At 55.0% G+C, this 15,603-nt stretch overlaps 1 protein-coding gene across 4 annotated transcripts in view; it reads right to left on the reverse strand.

Annotated features, from left to right (window-relative positions):
* The window catches only part of ASTN1 (astrotactin 1), a 58,952-nt gene that overhangs the window by 9,774 nt on the left and 33,575 nt on the right, over nt 1–15,603 (reverse strand). For all 4 annotated transcript variants that reach the window (XM_027740628.2, XM_027740627.2, XM_027740626.2 and 1 more), the window contains exons 9-22: nt 13,215–13,289; nt 12,612–12,749; nt 12,140–12,290; nt 11,293–11,459; nt 10,926–11,120; nt 10,496–10,623; nt 8,204–8,308; nt 7,838–8,026; nt 4,658–4,926; nt 4,270–4,403; nt 3,735–3,886; nt 3,261–3,396; nt 3,030–3,130; nt 2,372–2,555 (exon numbers count right to left, since the gene is read on the reverse strand). In XM_027740628.2, coding sequence (XP_027596429.1) covers nt 2,372–2,555; nt 3,030–3,130; nt 3,261–3,396; nt 3,735–3,886; nt 4,270–4,403; nt 4,658–4,926; nt 7,838–8,026; nt 8,204–8,308; nt 10,496–10,623; nt 10,926–11,120; nt 11,293–11,459; nt 12,140–12,290; nt 12,612–12,749; nt 13,215–13,289 — 2,124 coding nt within the window. The remainder of the gene's footprint in view (nt 1–2,371; nt 2,556–3,029; nt 3,131–3,260; nt 3,397–3,734; nt 3,887–4,269; nt 4,404–4,657; nt 4,927–7,837; nt 8,027–8,203; nt 8,309–10,495; nt 10,624–10,925; nt 11,121–11,292; nt 11,460–12,139; nt 12,291–12,611; nt 12,750–13,214; nt 13,290–15,603) is intronic.

Consider the following 15,603-nt stretch of genomic DNA (forward strand, 5'->3'; position numbering starts at 1 on the left):
TCAAGTCCAACTTCCACTTATTACTCGTTTTTCTCTCCATTTCCTTTCCTTATGCAAAGTCCAGGGCTCTCTGCAGCCCTTCTCAGACCAGGAGGGAGTGACTCGCTTTCATAACCCCAGACAAGTTATCTGCACTCAGACAAGTTATCTTCCTTCAGTCCAGCAGCCAGCATTGCCAGGAAGGGAGGCAAGTGCACCCCAAATGAGCAAAGCAGGAGATGGGATGGAGGCGCGGAGGAGGGACACGGTAGAGTCAGTCGCGTGGGTCCACATCCAGGACTTCAAAGAAGCATCAGTAACAGTCAAACAAACGCTGTCTGCTGGCTAAATAATGTCATCTGCAAGTGATTTGTCCTGTCACCACCAGTCTGGGTGCTTTGCCTTCGCAGACGATCAAACAGGAGGTCTGCTTTCCAAGATTTGTCATCACCAGAACCCGCTGCAGCTGCCTGAATGTCTCTTTCCAAGTAGTGCGAGCTGCAAACACTTCATCAGCAACTTGCGTCATCCCATCCTCGGCGCTCCAGCATTTCCAGAGGGTGGAATTAACCCTCTTGGCTCGTAGGTTCACGCAGCAAATGGTATCCCTTGGGTAATTCAGTGGCATTTCTGGCTGCTCCACGCCAATGCAGCTCTGCCTCTCGGGGCTTGAGGAGGTGGCTTCCATGCCACGTTCTGGCTGGTGCTCGGTCTCCTCCTCACTGGGGCAGAGAGCAGTGATGGCAAAACTCAGCCCCAGTGATGGCAGTGGCTGTGTGACAACTCCAGTGTGTCACGTAAGGAATGCTATGTACTCCTTTTGCAAATCATCACAACAGATGTCGGATGGTCTGTGCAAACCAGGGCTGGATTTCACATCTGGAAGCAGAGACAGAGCGGCATCACTGCAGCTGGGCTCGAGACAAAGGTGAGACGTAAGTCCAAGCCTGCTGATCCTACTTGGTGTCATGGGAATGAGGCAACCCTGGGCAGAGGAGCTGGTGGGAGCCTCTGCCTTAACAAGACTCCATGTACTGAGATGTCGCTACTGAGCTTTGAGGCTGAGCTCACATTTCTTAGGACATAAACGGGAAGAGGGGAAAGAGAGAGTCCCCAGCTTTGCTCCAGGGCATGGAGAATCTATCAGGAGTCTCCCACCAAAGCTGAACTAGGAGACATGTCGAAGACATTAAGTGCAAGACAGCCACCAGCTATTTGCTGAGTCTTTCTGACTGGTTAGCAAAGGTCTGGAGCACAAAGAAGGCACTTGGAGGATCTCCAATCCTCTGCTAGAAATCCTGAAGTGATCACCTGGAGAAGCAGGGCTGGAAGACATCTAGTGGTGAGACCAGCAAGAGGAGGTGTGGGGCATAGGGCAAGGTGGAGGCCATGGATTTCATACACGGGAGCTGTTGCTGACGCACATTTGAAGTAACTCTGCAGATGAGCTCACAGCTCTGGTTCTTTGGAGGCCAGATGCTGTGAAAAACCACTGCAGTACACAAAGTCTCCCATTCCAGCTTGCTAAACTGACTGGAAACATCTACGTTACTGGGAAACCATGCAGACTAAAGCAGATGTTGAAGGATGTGGGGAGAAGGGAACATCTGGCTGCCTCCACAAGCCTGGGACATGAGGTGTCCCATTCTCAGGCAGCTGGAGGGCCTTTAATGACCTGGAGGAGCCCTAGGAGAAGACATGGTGCTCACTCAGGCACAAAAGGACTGTTCCAGCCAGGAAGAGCTCAGGACAATCTCTTCCAAAACCTGCCGTGGCAGCTCAGCTCTGCCTGGGCACCAAAAACACTTGTGTCACCCTGTACAACCACAGACATGAATCAAAAGGGAGGGAACATGTGCAATTCAGACGTAAGGTCAGGCCACTGCCTGCTTTGGATCACAACTGACAGTAAGTTCAGCACACAGAGATGCATGCAACTCAAGCCAAAGCCCAGGAAAAGGGGGAAAGCAGAGTCTCCATCCCTCAAAGGTGCATTATTTTTTTGAGACCTTCTGCCTTTTTGCCTGTGGCATCAACTACCAAGGAGAAAAGAAAATCCCATCTCCTCCCTACTCTGCATAGCATGAACATAACAGGAAAAACCCCAGAGGCAGGAAAGGGCTGATGGGATGAACAAGGATGTTGGGTTGACAGTGGTCAACCACTTTCCACCTTGTCCTACGTTTATGGTCCTTCAGGGGAGATGACTGGTCTCTGAACACATGCACAGCATCCAGTAAAACAGAAACCCCACTGTGAGACTGTAAGCCCTATCATCTGTCATTAACTCATGAGATCTTTAGAGAGCTGGTTCCGGTGACCAACATCTACAGGGGACAAGCATGTTGGTGGGCAGACCTGCCTGCCTAGTTGACCCAGCTCCTGAGCCTACCTGGGCCCCAGCTCATCTTCACAGCGCCAGGTGAACTCCCCAAAGCTCTCGTAGTGCTGGTTGTAGTGGTAGAGGACTCGGTGGAGGCTGGGGGAGCCCAGGTCCAGCAGAGTGTTGTAGGCTGTCTGCTGCTCCTTGCCGCTCGTGTAGCCGTTGAACAGGTTGTAGATCTTGTCTGCTATTTCTGGGCAGAAAGACAGGGGGTATTCAGTGGGGTGCCAGGAGAGGCGTGAATTAAGCCCACCAGTCTGAAGCTCAGCTCTAGGGAAACCAAGACCAGAACGAAGATTTGTCCCCTGAATTACGATTTACGTCATATCAAGGCAAGGTCCCAGTGGAGGAGCAACAGAATAGATGGCATTCCCTGGACTCATTCCAGGTTAGCTTCCTGCAGTTTGGGCTAATTAGGAAAAGAAACGGGTGGTGCCATCAGGTACTGTTAGTGAAATACCATTCATCCATGTCTGTTTCCAGAGAGGACATGTGCCTCCTGCAGCCCTCCACCCCAACCCTCCACAGCACATGGCAGCTCCTGGGCCACCACGGGTGAAGGAGATGTTACAGCCAAGACACGAGACAAGTGCAGGGATGTACTGGAAGGGGGAAATCCCTGTTGCTGGTCCCAAGGACCACAGTCCAGCAGCTCCCTCCCTCTTACCTTGAGCTTTCACATCATCTACCACAGGGCAGGGGGTCTTGACCGTCACATCACTGGACCTGGAACGCCTTCCTGTGTTGTCAACTCCCCAGAGTGTGAACCTGTATCGGAAGGAAAAAAATGAAGCTCTGGACTCCCAGGACCTCATGGAAATACAGGCAGCATCAGGCAGGACCACCACAGTGAGGGTGACAGCACTGCCATGGGCATGGCATGGGGGAAGAAACTCACATGTAGGTGGTGTCGGGCTCCAGGCAGCGAATGATGAGGGAGATGGTGGAGGAGAGTCTGTCAGGCACTTGGGCTGGCATGGCACAGGGTGACTTGGCACCGGAGATGATGTCGTCCACGAAGCTCAGCACTGTCTCTAGGGAGAGAGGGGAGGATGTGCCACAGGCAATGACACGGGTGTCCCTGGGACTGTGGAGAGCCACTGAGGTCTGTGCCCACTGACACGCTGCCTGGTGCCCAGGGGGACCAAGGCTCATGCCTTGGTTGCTGTAGAGATGGACCCATTGCTTTTCCAGCAAGGCTCATCACCACGGAGATGTGGAGATGACACTCCTGCAGCAGGGTGGGCAGGAGGGGCTGCTGTCTCTTCCACAGGACACTGGATATGTTGCAGCATCCCCCTGCTAAAAGGGAGACTCCTCCAACATCTCCATCCCACTCTCCCCAGAGAGTGCCAGTGGAGTCCCCACTCACCTGTCTCCACCTTGGAGTGGTCCATTCTGTCGGTGACTTTCTCCTGGCGGAGGAGGTAGTCGACAATCTGCACCCCGATGGGGGGCTCTGAGTGCCCCCACTCCAGAACCACCAGTGTGCTGCTGGGCTCGTGAACGGTGGAGAGGTGCAGGCTGGGGGAAAATTTTTGTGTTACTCTCTCACAACAAAAGGGATTCAAAGCCATTAACACACGGGAGACAGCAACTTCAGGAGAGAAGTGACTGCCCCTGCCCTACCCCTCCTGGCTGTGGGAATGCTGGTCCAAAGGATTCCTTCCCTAGGGTTGCTCTACCAGGATGGATCCACAACCAGTTCGCCAGTCCTCAGCTGAATTTAGAAAAGACACTACAGCTCTGTACTCTCTGCTTGTTTTCCACGTCAACCATCAGTTTGCAAACCTGTCCCATAAAACCACCCAGCCCCACCACCTCCTGCCACCATGCTGTTGGCCATCACCATCTCCTCACAGACCCACCATACCAAAAGGCCAGACTGGGCACACGTGGAGACCTACATGGGGTGGGGGAGAGGCGCACAGGTGGGCAGCCCGTCAGCCCCGAAGGCACTGGAGTCACAGCGGCACCAGTCCTCGATGACGTCCCCGCTGCCTGAGCACCACAGCATGCTCATGGTGGCCTCCTGCAGGAGCTGGGATAGAGAGGAGAGGGTTGAGCATTGGGCAGGTGAGCTGGTGACCTCCCATCCCACTTGAGCCAGCATTCATCCATTCCCCCGGTGGGTTCAGCACAGTGCATTCACCCTGAGAGTAGGGCAGGCCAATGGGCAAGGGCTCCCTCGGCTTGACATGGTGCTATCAGGGCAAGCTGCCTTCAAAGACCACCACAATGCTGTCCTGCCACCCCCCATGCCCACCCCAGCACCCCCAGCACGTGGCTCCTCACCCGCTGGGTCTGGTTGTTGGTGACCAGCTCGTAGAGGGGGGCTGCTTTGGTGACCTCCAGCAGGATGGGCTCGGCTGGCGCGTCGGGGCTGGCGGCGCCGTGGCAGAGCGGGCAGGAGGAGGGGCAGCGCCCGCGGCTCTGGCACTCCATCCGCACGCCGGCTGCCATGCGCTTGGTGCCCGACTCGGAGAGGCTGGCAATGTACTCGGGGAAGGTGAGCACCTTGGGGTCCCGCTCGCGCTCCTCTGACTCGTCCGAGGGCGAGTTGCCTGGGGAAGGGGGAAGGGGGAAAAGAGAGGCACCAGCGTGGGATCCGAGCCACTGATAAGGGAATGTGAGGGGGCTAGAGCTCTGCCTTCCACCCTGCAGAGAGGCAGCACTGCCCGCAGGTCCCTGGATCCTTGAGAACTGTTTGCTCTGTAGGGATGAAATGCTCACTGGTCTTCAGAGGAGGAATCAGAATTTAAAAGCCCACTCTGGCCTCTGCCATCGCAGGTCTTTTGGTCTCCCCGTGCCTCAGTTCCCCCAGCCCCATCCCTCCACCTGGCACTGGGAAGGTGGTGGGACGGACCACCCTTGCAGCAGGTGCCCACGAGAGGGAGCCTCCTTCATGTGGCTGGAGACTTGTGAAGGACCTGCCTGGGCATCTTCACCCCACGCTGACGCCCCGCCAAAGCCCTCTGCCAAACCACTCCCCCGCAAAAGCCCTCCTGGCCCAACGGCTGATTTCTCCTTTAGATCCCAAGGATCCCCACCACAGCTGATGTGACAGGGTGTGTTGGTGGCCAGAGAGGATGAGTGTCAGACCAGGGTGCACAGTAATGATGCTGACTTGATTCACACCCCCCCCCCCAGCAAAGGCTGGCAGCACTGAAGAGCTCAGAGTGAGGAGGGAAGACATGCCAGTGCCTCATGATGCCCAGAAAGCTCCCAAGGTGGCTACAGACCCACCAAGCTCCTCTCCAGACCCTCCACTTCTACACTTGGTCCCCACAGAGGGAAATGGAGATGGGAAGCAGATGCTGCCAACCCTCAGGTTACCGTGAAATGCAACCAGCTCGGAAAAAAAAGTTGCAGCAGGAAAGCAGTGCCGTGGTTTATGCCTTTCCCAGCTCCACGCAGAGATGCCTGACACTGGGTGCCACTGTGTTCCCAACACACAGGGCAGTGAGCCAGACCCTGCACTCAGTGGGCTTTTCTCCAGCATTCTCATGGCAGGAAATATTTTGGCACAAGGGGAAAATCGTTGGCCCAGAAGTCAAGAAGGGAGGACCTGTCCATCACTGCTGTGCCCTGGGGAGCGTCGTCCTGCCGTGGCGAGCCTTGCCATGCTAGGAAACGGCGCTTTTCACACAAAATCCCTGCTAAAGGATATCCCTGGCTTTACACAGAAGAAAGGGGGACCTAGAGGGGCCATTGAGGATGGTTGGTGGGGGTGGGGGAAGCTGAAGGATGCCCAGGCAAAGCCTCGCCCCTGGAGCAGGCTCAGGCCATCGCTGGTGGTGGTTTGGTACAGGCTGGCTGCTGTGGGGAGCCACCATGGAGCACATCCATGGCTCAATAGGAAAATCTTCCTACAGCAAGGATTCGCAGATAAATGGGCCAGCACTAGCCCATCTTTGAGACTCCTGCAAAGGAAACAAGGCTTTTAAACAAAACCAGGATACGAAAGTGTTGCTCTGCTCCCCCAGCAAGCTGGGGATGGATCACTTTGGGTTGGCTGTGGATTGCAGCTTAGCAGGCACTGAGGGAAAGCAGAGGAGCCAGGGAATGATTTGTCTCTTGCAATTTCTCAATCGATATCCAGCTCCTGACGTTTGCAAACAAAAAGCAAAGGAGGGAAAGTGGCAGGTGCCAGAGTGAAACTGAAATGTGATATTGTGGGTGGAAAAAGACTGCCAGACCTGAAAAGCCTCCAGGCAGGAAAATCAAAGAGGAGGAAATTGCAGGAGAAAAAAAAGAAAAAGAAGCACTTGCAATCAAAAGATGCTACATCTGGAGACAGCCCACAGCAAAACAGCAATGGGTCTGTACTCTTCCAGGTGGGCTTGGAAAGAAGTCCAGGCTCCAGGAGGTCTGAGCCCGCAGGATCCAGACTCAGGCTTTGAAAGAAGCCCTTCCCACACAAGAGCCCTGGGGAGAAAACAAATGTCTCCATGGCTGGGGCACAGCAAGGGCAGCACTGTAGGCTGGTGCCAATACTGAGAACTAGGAAGCTTCGTGATGGAAACGATGTTTCGGTCACGGTTGCCTGTGAGCTCCGTGCTCACACTGCCCACACCCGACAGCTCCCGTGCACCGGCAGCAACCGAAGGTCGCCCAAAAAGCAGCAGCTCTGCTCAGAATCCCCTGTGTCCAGGTTTGGGAGCTGGCTCTCGCTTGCTGCCCAAGCCTGGATGTTGCAAAACAATGTCCCCCACACAGGCAGCATAGCGCCTGCAGGCGGCAATGCAAGAGGTCATAGAATCCTAGAATGGTTTGAGTTGGAAGGGACCTTACAGATTATTTCATTCCAACCTCCCTACCATGGGCAGGGACACCTTCCACTGGACCAGGTTGCCGTGGTCCTGGGGACAGGTGGCAGCAGGCAGGCCTTAGGCTGCCTCAGCTTTTGTAAAGCTGGCATCCAAAACCAGCCATCAGCTCTTCTACTGGGGATCCATCACAGCTCACTGCAGCGAGGGCACCGGAGGGGATGCAGCAGTGCCAGATGCCCTCTGCACCACGAGGAATCTCCCAGTTCCTACCTGGTTTCCAGGCATTAAAAACACGGCACTGACAGCCCAGGAGAAGGGAATACATTAAATGGAGAAAAGTCAGGCTGTGGGATGCAAGTGGAAGAGAGCAGATATGGAGGAGACAAAAGGAAGGAAGGAACAGGATTAAAGACAAACAACAGTTAAGTCCAGAATCAGGCAGGATGGCTTGGTGGGATTAGTGCACTCGTCTTTCATCTCCCTGGGGATGTGGGTATTGCTCTTTCTTTATGGCCCAGATCAGTGCCCGCTGCAATCCACGAGAGTCCTTCGCCCGGCTTCCGAGGGTGAGAGAGCAGGGTGTAAATAACGTGGTGAGATGGGACAGGCTGGGTGCTTTCCTTGGTATGCTGAAAGCAAAGTGAGCTTTCCACTCCCATGGGGTGTTGTAGAAATCCTTCCTGGGGACCAGCAGGGCTCCTACCTTTGCTGATGTCCTCGTACTCCAGCCAGAGCTGCCGCTGGACCTGCCTGTTGGGATACCAGATGGAGCAGGACTCCTCAAAGCCATACACTGCCTCCTGGATGTAGTGGTTGCCAAACTGGTCCAGCAGTGCCACAAAATCTCCACGGGAGGTGGCCCCATCCAGGGAGTGGAGGGCATTGCTGAAGGCTGGGAAGGAGAAGAGATGGAGGAGATGCTCAGATCCCAGAGTACACCAAGCCCTTATCACCTCCCTACACACTTGTGATGGGCAACCGACCCCTGAGCCCATCACCTGCCAGCAGAAAGCTATGTATCCTCTTGCCACTCCTTTTTCCCCCATTCCCCCCATCCCCACATGCTTACACTGGGAGATGGTCATCTGGTTGAGCCGGACGTGGTACATGACGGACTGCACCTTCCAGTGCTGCAAGAGAGGGTACCCGGACACCTCGCTGAAGTTCACCATCCCTGCCAGAGAAAGGACATGGGGGCTCAGTGCCACCGCCCAGGGATGACTCTCCCTGGGAATGGTTGTACCCCTTCATACCTGGGGCAATGCAGCCAGCAGGGTGGGAAGAAGCCAGGGAAAAGGGTTGTTCACACACCGTGGTCCCCCCAGGGAAGCATTCAGAGCTGAGGGTCAGCTGCTCCCCAGCAATTAAAATGATGGCTTTGAAGGAACACACGTAGGCTCGTTTCATCCTGCCATCCGGGGCTCTGCGGCGGCAGATAACGAGCCTCCTCCTGCATCCCCTCCTGCTTCCTTCCCGGTTCCCGCTCCCAAGGCATGCCCAGGTGTGCTAATTATTTCACTAATGAGAGCTGCGCTTTTTAATGAGCTGTTTGCAGGCCTGGGAACGGTCACCGTCACGCCACGTGTACCCAAGTGCAAACAGCCAAGGGGCCTTGGGTCCCTTTCGGCTGGGTCTGAGCTGAGTGGGCACAGATGTACAGGGGAAATCTGCAGAGCTGATGCTGAGGTTCCCCCAGGACATTACAGCAATACTGGGGCTGAGCAGGACCCAGGGTTTGTCCTTCTCCAGGCAAAGCCACCTCATTCTTCAGCCATTTAACTGTGAGCTACAGAAGGCAGAAATTCATGGAGACCAGGGCTGGGCGGCCACTTACTCCTGCCCAAGGCACGTGGCAGCTCAGCTTCCACGAGCAGAGGGACAGAGAGGCCACTGAGCCTCAGACAGAGGCCCAGAAAGGGAACTGAAGGGTGCTCGTGGCTCTGACTTTGGTGACCTGGGTGTGGCACACGAGGATGCCGGGACACGGCCACCTCCTCCCTCGCAGCTCCGCTTGGCAGCAAAGCAGCAACTTTGCTGCTAAACAGGCACCCAGCAGGAGTTCAGGAGGATAACGGCGGGCATCCCCCCCTCTAACAAGAACTGAAGGCAGAGGATAAGCAGGATAAGATCCTTTGCCTTCCAGCGCCTCTCTCTCTTCAGTGCTGGCTGCTCCCGACAGCTTCAAAGCCTTGCTCTTTCCTGCAAAGTGTTTATGCAAAAACAGTCCTTCCTTACTCAGCAGCTCTGCCTCTCGTGTATTCACAGCGATATCCAGATCTGCTTCTGACAAGCAGAGAATATTTTACCTCTTTTCCTTTTTTTTTTTTTTTTTTTGCCTTAATCAGCCACAAAGCCAGCAGAGCAGTGGGAAATGAATAGGATAATTTACTGGCTTCTGCCTCCCCAGCGTAATTGCCAGCAAAGTCCTGCTCCCACTGACACTGCTGATGATGCTGGGATTGTGGAGGCAGTGCCTTCCTTACATCCGTGTACCCATGTTACAGGCAAGAGAATCTCACTGGGATGCAGGTGTCCTCCAGCACCTCCGAACAGGGATGAGCATCCCCATGGAAGCAGGAGTGACCCACCCACACAGCTCTCTTGGGGTAGCTCAGCACCCAAGACCCAGTGGCACTCTCCCCTCTGCCTGAATCTGCCTGCACGCACACCTACATTTCCATGCACCCTGTCAGGGCAACCAGTGTCCATTAGACCCTGGATGCAGCCCATGGGCGCTTCCCAAAATCCTGGAAGCTCTGCCAAACAAAGCAAAAGCACGAGGTCTTGTATGAGACCAAAACACCTCATTAATCCTATCCTTTCCTTAGTGGCTCCTCAATGCCCTGAGCCATTTCAGCCAACAGCAACAAACACCAAGGAAACAAGGGCTATTTTAGGGGTTCTGGCAACTTGCTGGAAGAAAGGTAAATCCTTGAAGGCAGTCTAGAAATCCATGATAACCCTGTTGCTCATGGCCCACAATGCTCTGGCAGAGCAAACCAAAACACTTCAATTTAGTGGCAGCAGGCTTTGAATGTTTGTTACATGGGCAAAGAAATCAAATTAAAGGTAGCTGGAAAACTTTTTTTGCCTTGAAAAAGAAAAGAAAAAATACTTTTTGCAAATGCCCCAAATATTCAATGGATGGCTGAGCTTTTACACCACACAATTCATTTACAGCCTTTGCCTCTCCTTCATTTTTAATGCCTTTGTTTTACCGCTGCTGCTGCTGCTGCAGGTGAGCCTGGGATGCTAAAGCCTGACTAGATATATCCTCTAGGAGATGTATCTCCTGGGAGATTTAGGGGCTCTATCTGGGCATGCTGGCAGCTGGGAGAGGTGTGGGGCTGGACCCACTCACCGGTGAGGAACTCGGGGTCAGGTGTGGGGTCAGAGAGCTCCTCTTGGCACTGGTTCTCCAAGGGCACCGTGGCCACCACCAGCCCATCTGGCAGCTGCTGCTCCAGGCCCCGGGCAAAGTTGTTCTGCCTGGAAGTTAATCACAGAGAGGAGGGCAGGGTTGGAGGACAGGAGAAATGCCTGGGATCATCCCCGCCAGCCGGTGACCCATCCCAAAAAAACACCTGGCATGAAGCCTTTCCTTCAGGCACGGATTACAGAGGTGTCTACTCTTGATGGAAAGCATCAGATGTGCTCTCCCCACCAGCCCTTCCATCCTCTGCAAAGTTTGGCCAGACATGGACGGACCAGGCTCCTTACCATGCCTTCTTCTTGGAGAGGATGGTGAGGTCTGACCCTGCTGGGGTCACCTCCCCACCTCCCCAGCTCACCTGAACGTCCCTTTGAGCACCTGCCCTGGTGCCACCTCCTTGGAGTGGTTGTTGTAGCCATAGAAGATCTCCCCAAAGAGCGTCTGGTTCATGGGCAGCTCGCGGGGCTCCCCGCAGTCCCCCGCCTCGGGGCACGACTCCGAGATGAGCTGGCACGACCGCCCGTCCGTGCCCAGCTTGTAGTCCTCAATGCACCTGGGAAGCCAGCACAGGGCCCACCATCAGCTGCAGCCCCCAGCGGTGGCCACCAGGCCACCCCAGCAGAGACACTGGGAACAGAGGAGACCCCCCCCTCCATGCCAACCCTAGGAGATCAGGGCGGCAGCAGCCAGGTACAGCAGCACCTTGTGGGTGCTGGGTCACTCACCCACAGAACATGAGGATGTTGTAGAGCAGGGGGTCTTCTGGCAGAGGGACCATCTGCTGCAGGCACAGCTGCTCGCAGCCCCCGTTGAAGCCATCGGAGCAGTCCACGCCGACGTGACGGTCGTAGCAGCCCGTGCCGTCCTTCATGGGGCTCAGTCCCGTCGGGCACTGGCAGGGGTGGGGGAAGCAAGAGGTGAAACCCCCAGGGAAGAAATCTGGCCCTGGGGCTGAGGCAGAGGGGAGAGTTGCTCTCCATTGGACACTGCAGCAGGAACAGTGCTCGGGGGTTGCGGGGCAGACAGCAGCAACACCACCCACAGCTGCAGGTATTCCTCCTGCACCACAGCCTCTTTTGCAGCCCTGGGGAGTGTATCCTCTGAAGTGGGAGCCCCCCAAGCCACGCCCCACCAAAGTAATGTGCTGGCATCAACCCCACACACCAGCACAGAGCTCCAGTGACCACCAAAGCAACGCTGCCCTTTCCAAGCCCACTGTCTGCCCCACACTCACAGCCTCTCCATCCCAATGCCCAGCACTGGTGGCATCACAGCAGGGCACCCCAGCCTCACAAGCCCCTCCATTTTGGGGCAGAGCAGCTGTGGTTGTGACAGGGGACACACGTGAGCGATGTGGGACCTCCCAGAGAGCCAACAAGCAGATGGACTCTCTCTCCCTCGTGTGTGCATGCAGCAACAAAGGAGACGCCAACCCAAAAACATCTTCTTGCTACGAAATCAACCCCAAAATATCCGTCCCAAAGTGATGGTAAGGGAGGAAGGATTCCCTGTCTGCCCTCCCCCTCCTTGCTCACACCAAAGGAGATTCCAGGTCCCCGGGGGGCCACGCACCACACAGCCCGTCGAGTCCAGCTTGCGGTCCGAGATGCAGCGGAAGTTCTTGCTGCAGCCCCCATTGTCCCGGGAGCAGTCACGGACAGGGCCAAAGGAGTCAAGGAGGACCTCCAGGCTGTCAAAGGAGGAGGAGGTCATCAGCTCTTCCCTGTGAGGAGGAGAAGGAGGAGATGTGTCACTGCTCCGATGAGACATCATGAACGTGTGCACGACCGTGGCTGCTGCGTGGGTTTTTCCAGAGCTCAGGTTTCCCTCGGGCTGACAGTGAACTGGATGGCAGCCAGGCTTTTAGAGGGATGCAGGAGCTACTGAGATGATGAGAGGTACTTCCAATGGCTCAACTTTACAGGTACCAAAGGGGGGCAGCTTAATGGATGTACTAATCTCCACCTGCAAAACGTGGGATGGGGATCTCAGCTCTGTTTGCTGAAACTCCTCCTAAACTCCATCATCCTGCCATTGCACCTACCTGACCTCCACTGCATCCTCCATCACTGTCATGTCCGTCTTACATTTGGCTGAGGGGTTGATGGCCAGCTCAGCTGGTGGGATGACGAAGCTCTTGCTCAGGGGCAGCCACATGCCTTCCCCCAGGGTGTAGGTGAACCTGCCAGGGAGAGCAGCAAAGGCTGGCAAGGAGGGAAATGCTGAGCCTGGAGGGCTGTCTCTGCCCAAAACCAAGCCCTTGAACCTCCCCACTGCCCTGCAGGGATGCCAGCCTGAACAAAGGTGGATGGGCAGGCTAAAGAGGGGTGGCTTCACCAAATGCACCCAAACGACCACCAAAAATCACATGCAACTTAGGTAATACATAAAAAAATAAAGGCACTTTCATTTTTTCAGTAGAAATCCTCCTGCAGAGCCTAAACCTCGCTCTCACTGTGAATAGAGAGGAGGAACTGACTGCTGGGCATCCAGCATCCCACACTTCCCAGCCATACTCACATGTCCCCAGGAGGTGGCACAGGACAGCTGTGCTCAGCCCTGCCAGCTGGGCTACCTGCACGCCTGTATGCCCTGGGTCATATTTTAAGCCCCAAAATGTGCTGACTGAGTTGCCTTTGCCACTTACCGAAAAATCTTGTCAGATGGCTGCTCGCCCAGCACCAAGTCAAAGCCACGCTGGAAAATGGTGTATGGCCAGGGCCTGGAAAAGAAACCCAGGAGCATCACACTGATATTGTGCCCCCACTGCTGCTCAGAGCCCAAAATGCTTTCCCTGCATAGCCCCCAGCACACACACAGAGGGGTCCTGGCATAAAACGACTCAAACAAAGCCAGGACAATGGGATAAAACAGCCCCTGATTCAAGATCTTAATCTTGGGGTCCCTATAACATCAGATCCTCACGCCAGCCCCAACCTGCCAATGGTCCAGAAGTGTATCGCATCCATTATTTTGGAGTACAGTGCACTCCAGACATCCCCGCATCCCTGTGTGCCTGGACCTGTTTTAGGGGTTTGCATCACAGCTATTGAATTGCTAAAAGAAACCCAGCTGCAGCTGAACCCTCTCTCTGTGAGGCTTTTCCAAGGGAGCACGTCAGGTCCGAGTCCACAATTTCACCACCTGCCTTATTCCCCCTGGGTTTCATTGTTCCAGGAGAGGAACTGAGGACGCCTAACAAAGGGGATTGGAAGACAGGCTTGAAGCTTGGAGCCAAGGGGGCAGCCTAGAGAGCTGTTGGCCCCAACTACTCCCTCCCTGTTGTTGTAGATACACAGGGTGATGAGCCACCAAGATTTGGTGGCCAGTGCCCTTCAGTGGGACAACCATGTCCATGACACTTCTGGGATGTGCACCCCCAGCATCACAGACCCACTTGCAGACCAAGGCTGACAAGAGACCCAGCTGTGGGGGACTTTGAATCAGGCAACATGAACCCAGCTCCCAAACCCTAAAACTCCAAATCCCCTTTGCAAGAGCTCAGAGCTGGGGAGAGAAAGAGATTTGCCATCCCATCACATCGCTGCTGGTAAAATTCAGGGTGAGAGTATCAGGTGCCGCCGACAAGCCCGGGGGTTTTCTCCAGAGGCAATTACAGCTTTCCTGCACAAGCACTTTAATTTCTAATCCGGGGTTACTTCAGCAGGGACAAAAATAATAATAACAAAAGAAAAAAATCCTGATTGCAGGATTACAGCGTGCCGTCTCATTTCCTTGCTGGGATACAATGCCGTTTTCCCGTCTGGTCGGCTGGGAGCGGGGGATTACATTCAGCCCGCAGATCCGATTGCCCTGAATGAGGTCAGCCTCGTCCAGAAAGAGATGTGCTCCTTGTGTCTTCAGCAACACCTTGAATGCTTCACGCCTCCGCCTTCCAGCGCTCCCGCAGATGGGTTTTATTCTTGCTTCTGAGGAGCACGTGGGGCCGGGAACAAAAGCCAAGGCAAGGTATTGTTCCGCATCAACTCGGGCAGAAAAGCGGTTGTGAGGAGCTGCTCTTGGCTTGCAGCAGGGGTCAGCACTGGGGCAGGTGCTGCAGGGACACGGTGGCTGCTGGACCTCTGTCAGGTGACACATCTGGCGGCCCATGGAAGTCAACACATCCAGGACACGCAGCCAGTGTGTCTGGACCCACCTGGGAGATCAAAATCAGCAGCCATGCTGTGTCCACCCAGGGTGCAACTTCCAACTGCGGCTAAAATTCTTGAGGTCATGGAATCATAGAATGGTTTGGAAGGGATCTTAAAGATCATCTCATTGCAGCCCCCTGCCATGGGCAGGGACGCCTTCCACTACACCAGGTTGCTCCAAATCCCATCTAACCTGTACTTGAACTCTTCCAGGGATGGGGCAGCCACAGCTTCTCTGGGCAACCTGTGCCAGGGCCTCACCACCTTCACAGGAAAGAATTTCTTCCTGATGTGTAATCAAACCTGCCCTCTGTCAGTTTGAACCCATTCCCTCTTGTCCTATTCCTACCTACTCTTGCAAAATGCAATGATGGCTTTGAGATGGGGAAAAGGTTTCCATGCTCCAGAAAGGGACTGTGTGGCATCTCCCTAGCCTGCCCCACTCCGCCTTTACTTGGGGTCAAAAAAAGCCCCTTAAAAATAATGTTCAGCCTTTAGCTACATGTCTACCTGGCAGGGGAGACCCAGTGTTGCCAGGCACCATTGGATCTGGGAGGACATGATACCTTCTGTGGGTAAGCCCTGAAAGGTCCTCCACACAAGAATTCCAGCTCAACAGGAGACACTTATCCATCCTCATCTCTGAGGAAGCTCTCCAGGAGCTCAGTGCTGACATTTCCACCCACACGCTCTTGTTGACTTGTGCCTTCTGTTGCAGAGGATGGGGTGGCATCTGCTCTCCCAGGCACACCTCACCCCCTCCATTTCCACCTCTTGCCCCCTGTGCCTCTGCTGCTGTTTCACCTCCTCCTTCCTCTCCCATGCACGTGAGTGTGTCCCCACGTGCCTGTCTCCCTCCCTGCTTTCTGTGATCACTTGCTTGGT

This window comes from Pipra filicauda, unplaced genomic scaffold (assembly GCF_003945595.2).
Source record: "Pipra filicauda isolate LSUMZ 115617 unplaced genomic scaffold, ASM394559v2 scaffold114_size2234877_pilon, whole genome shotgun sequence".
NCBI lineage: Eukaryota > Metazoa > Chordata > Aves > Passeriformes > Pipridae > Pipra > Pipra filicauda.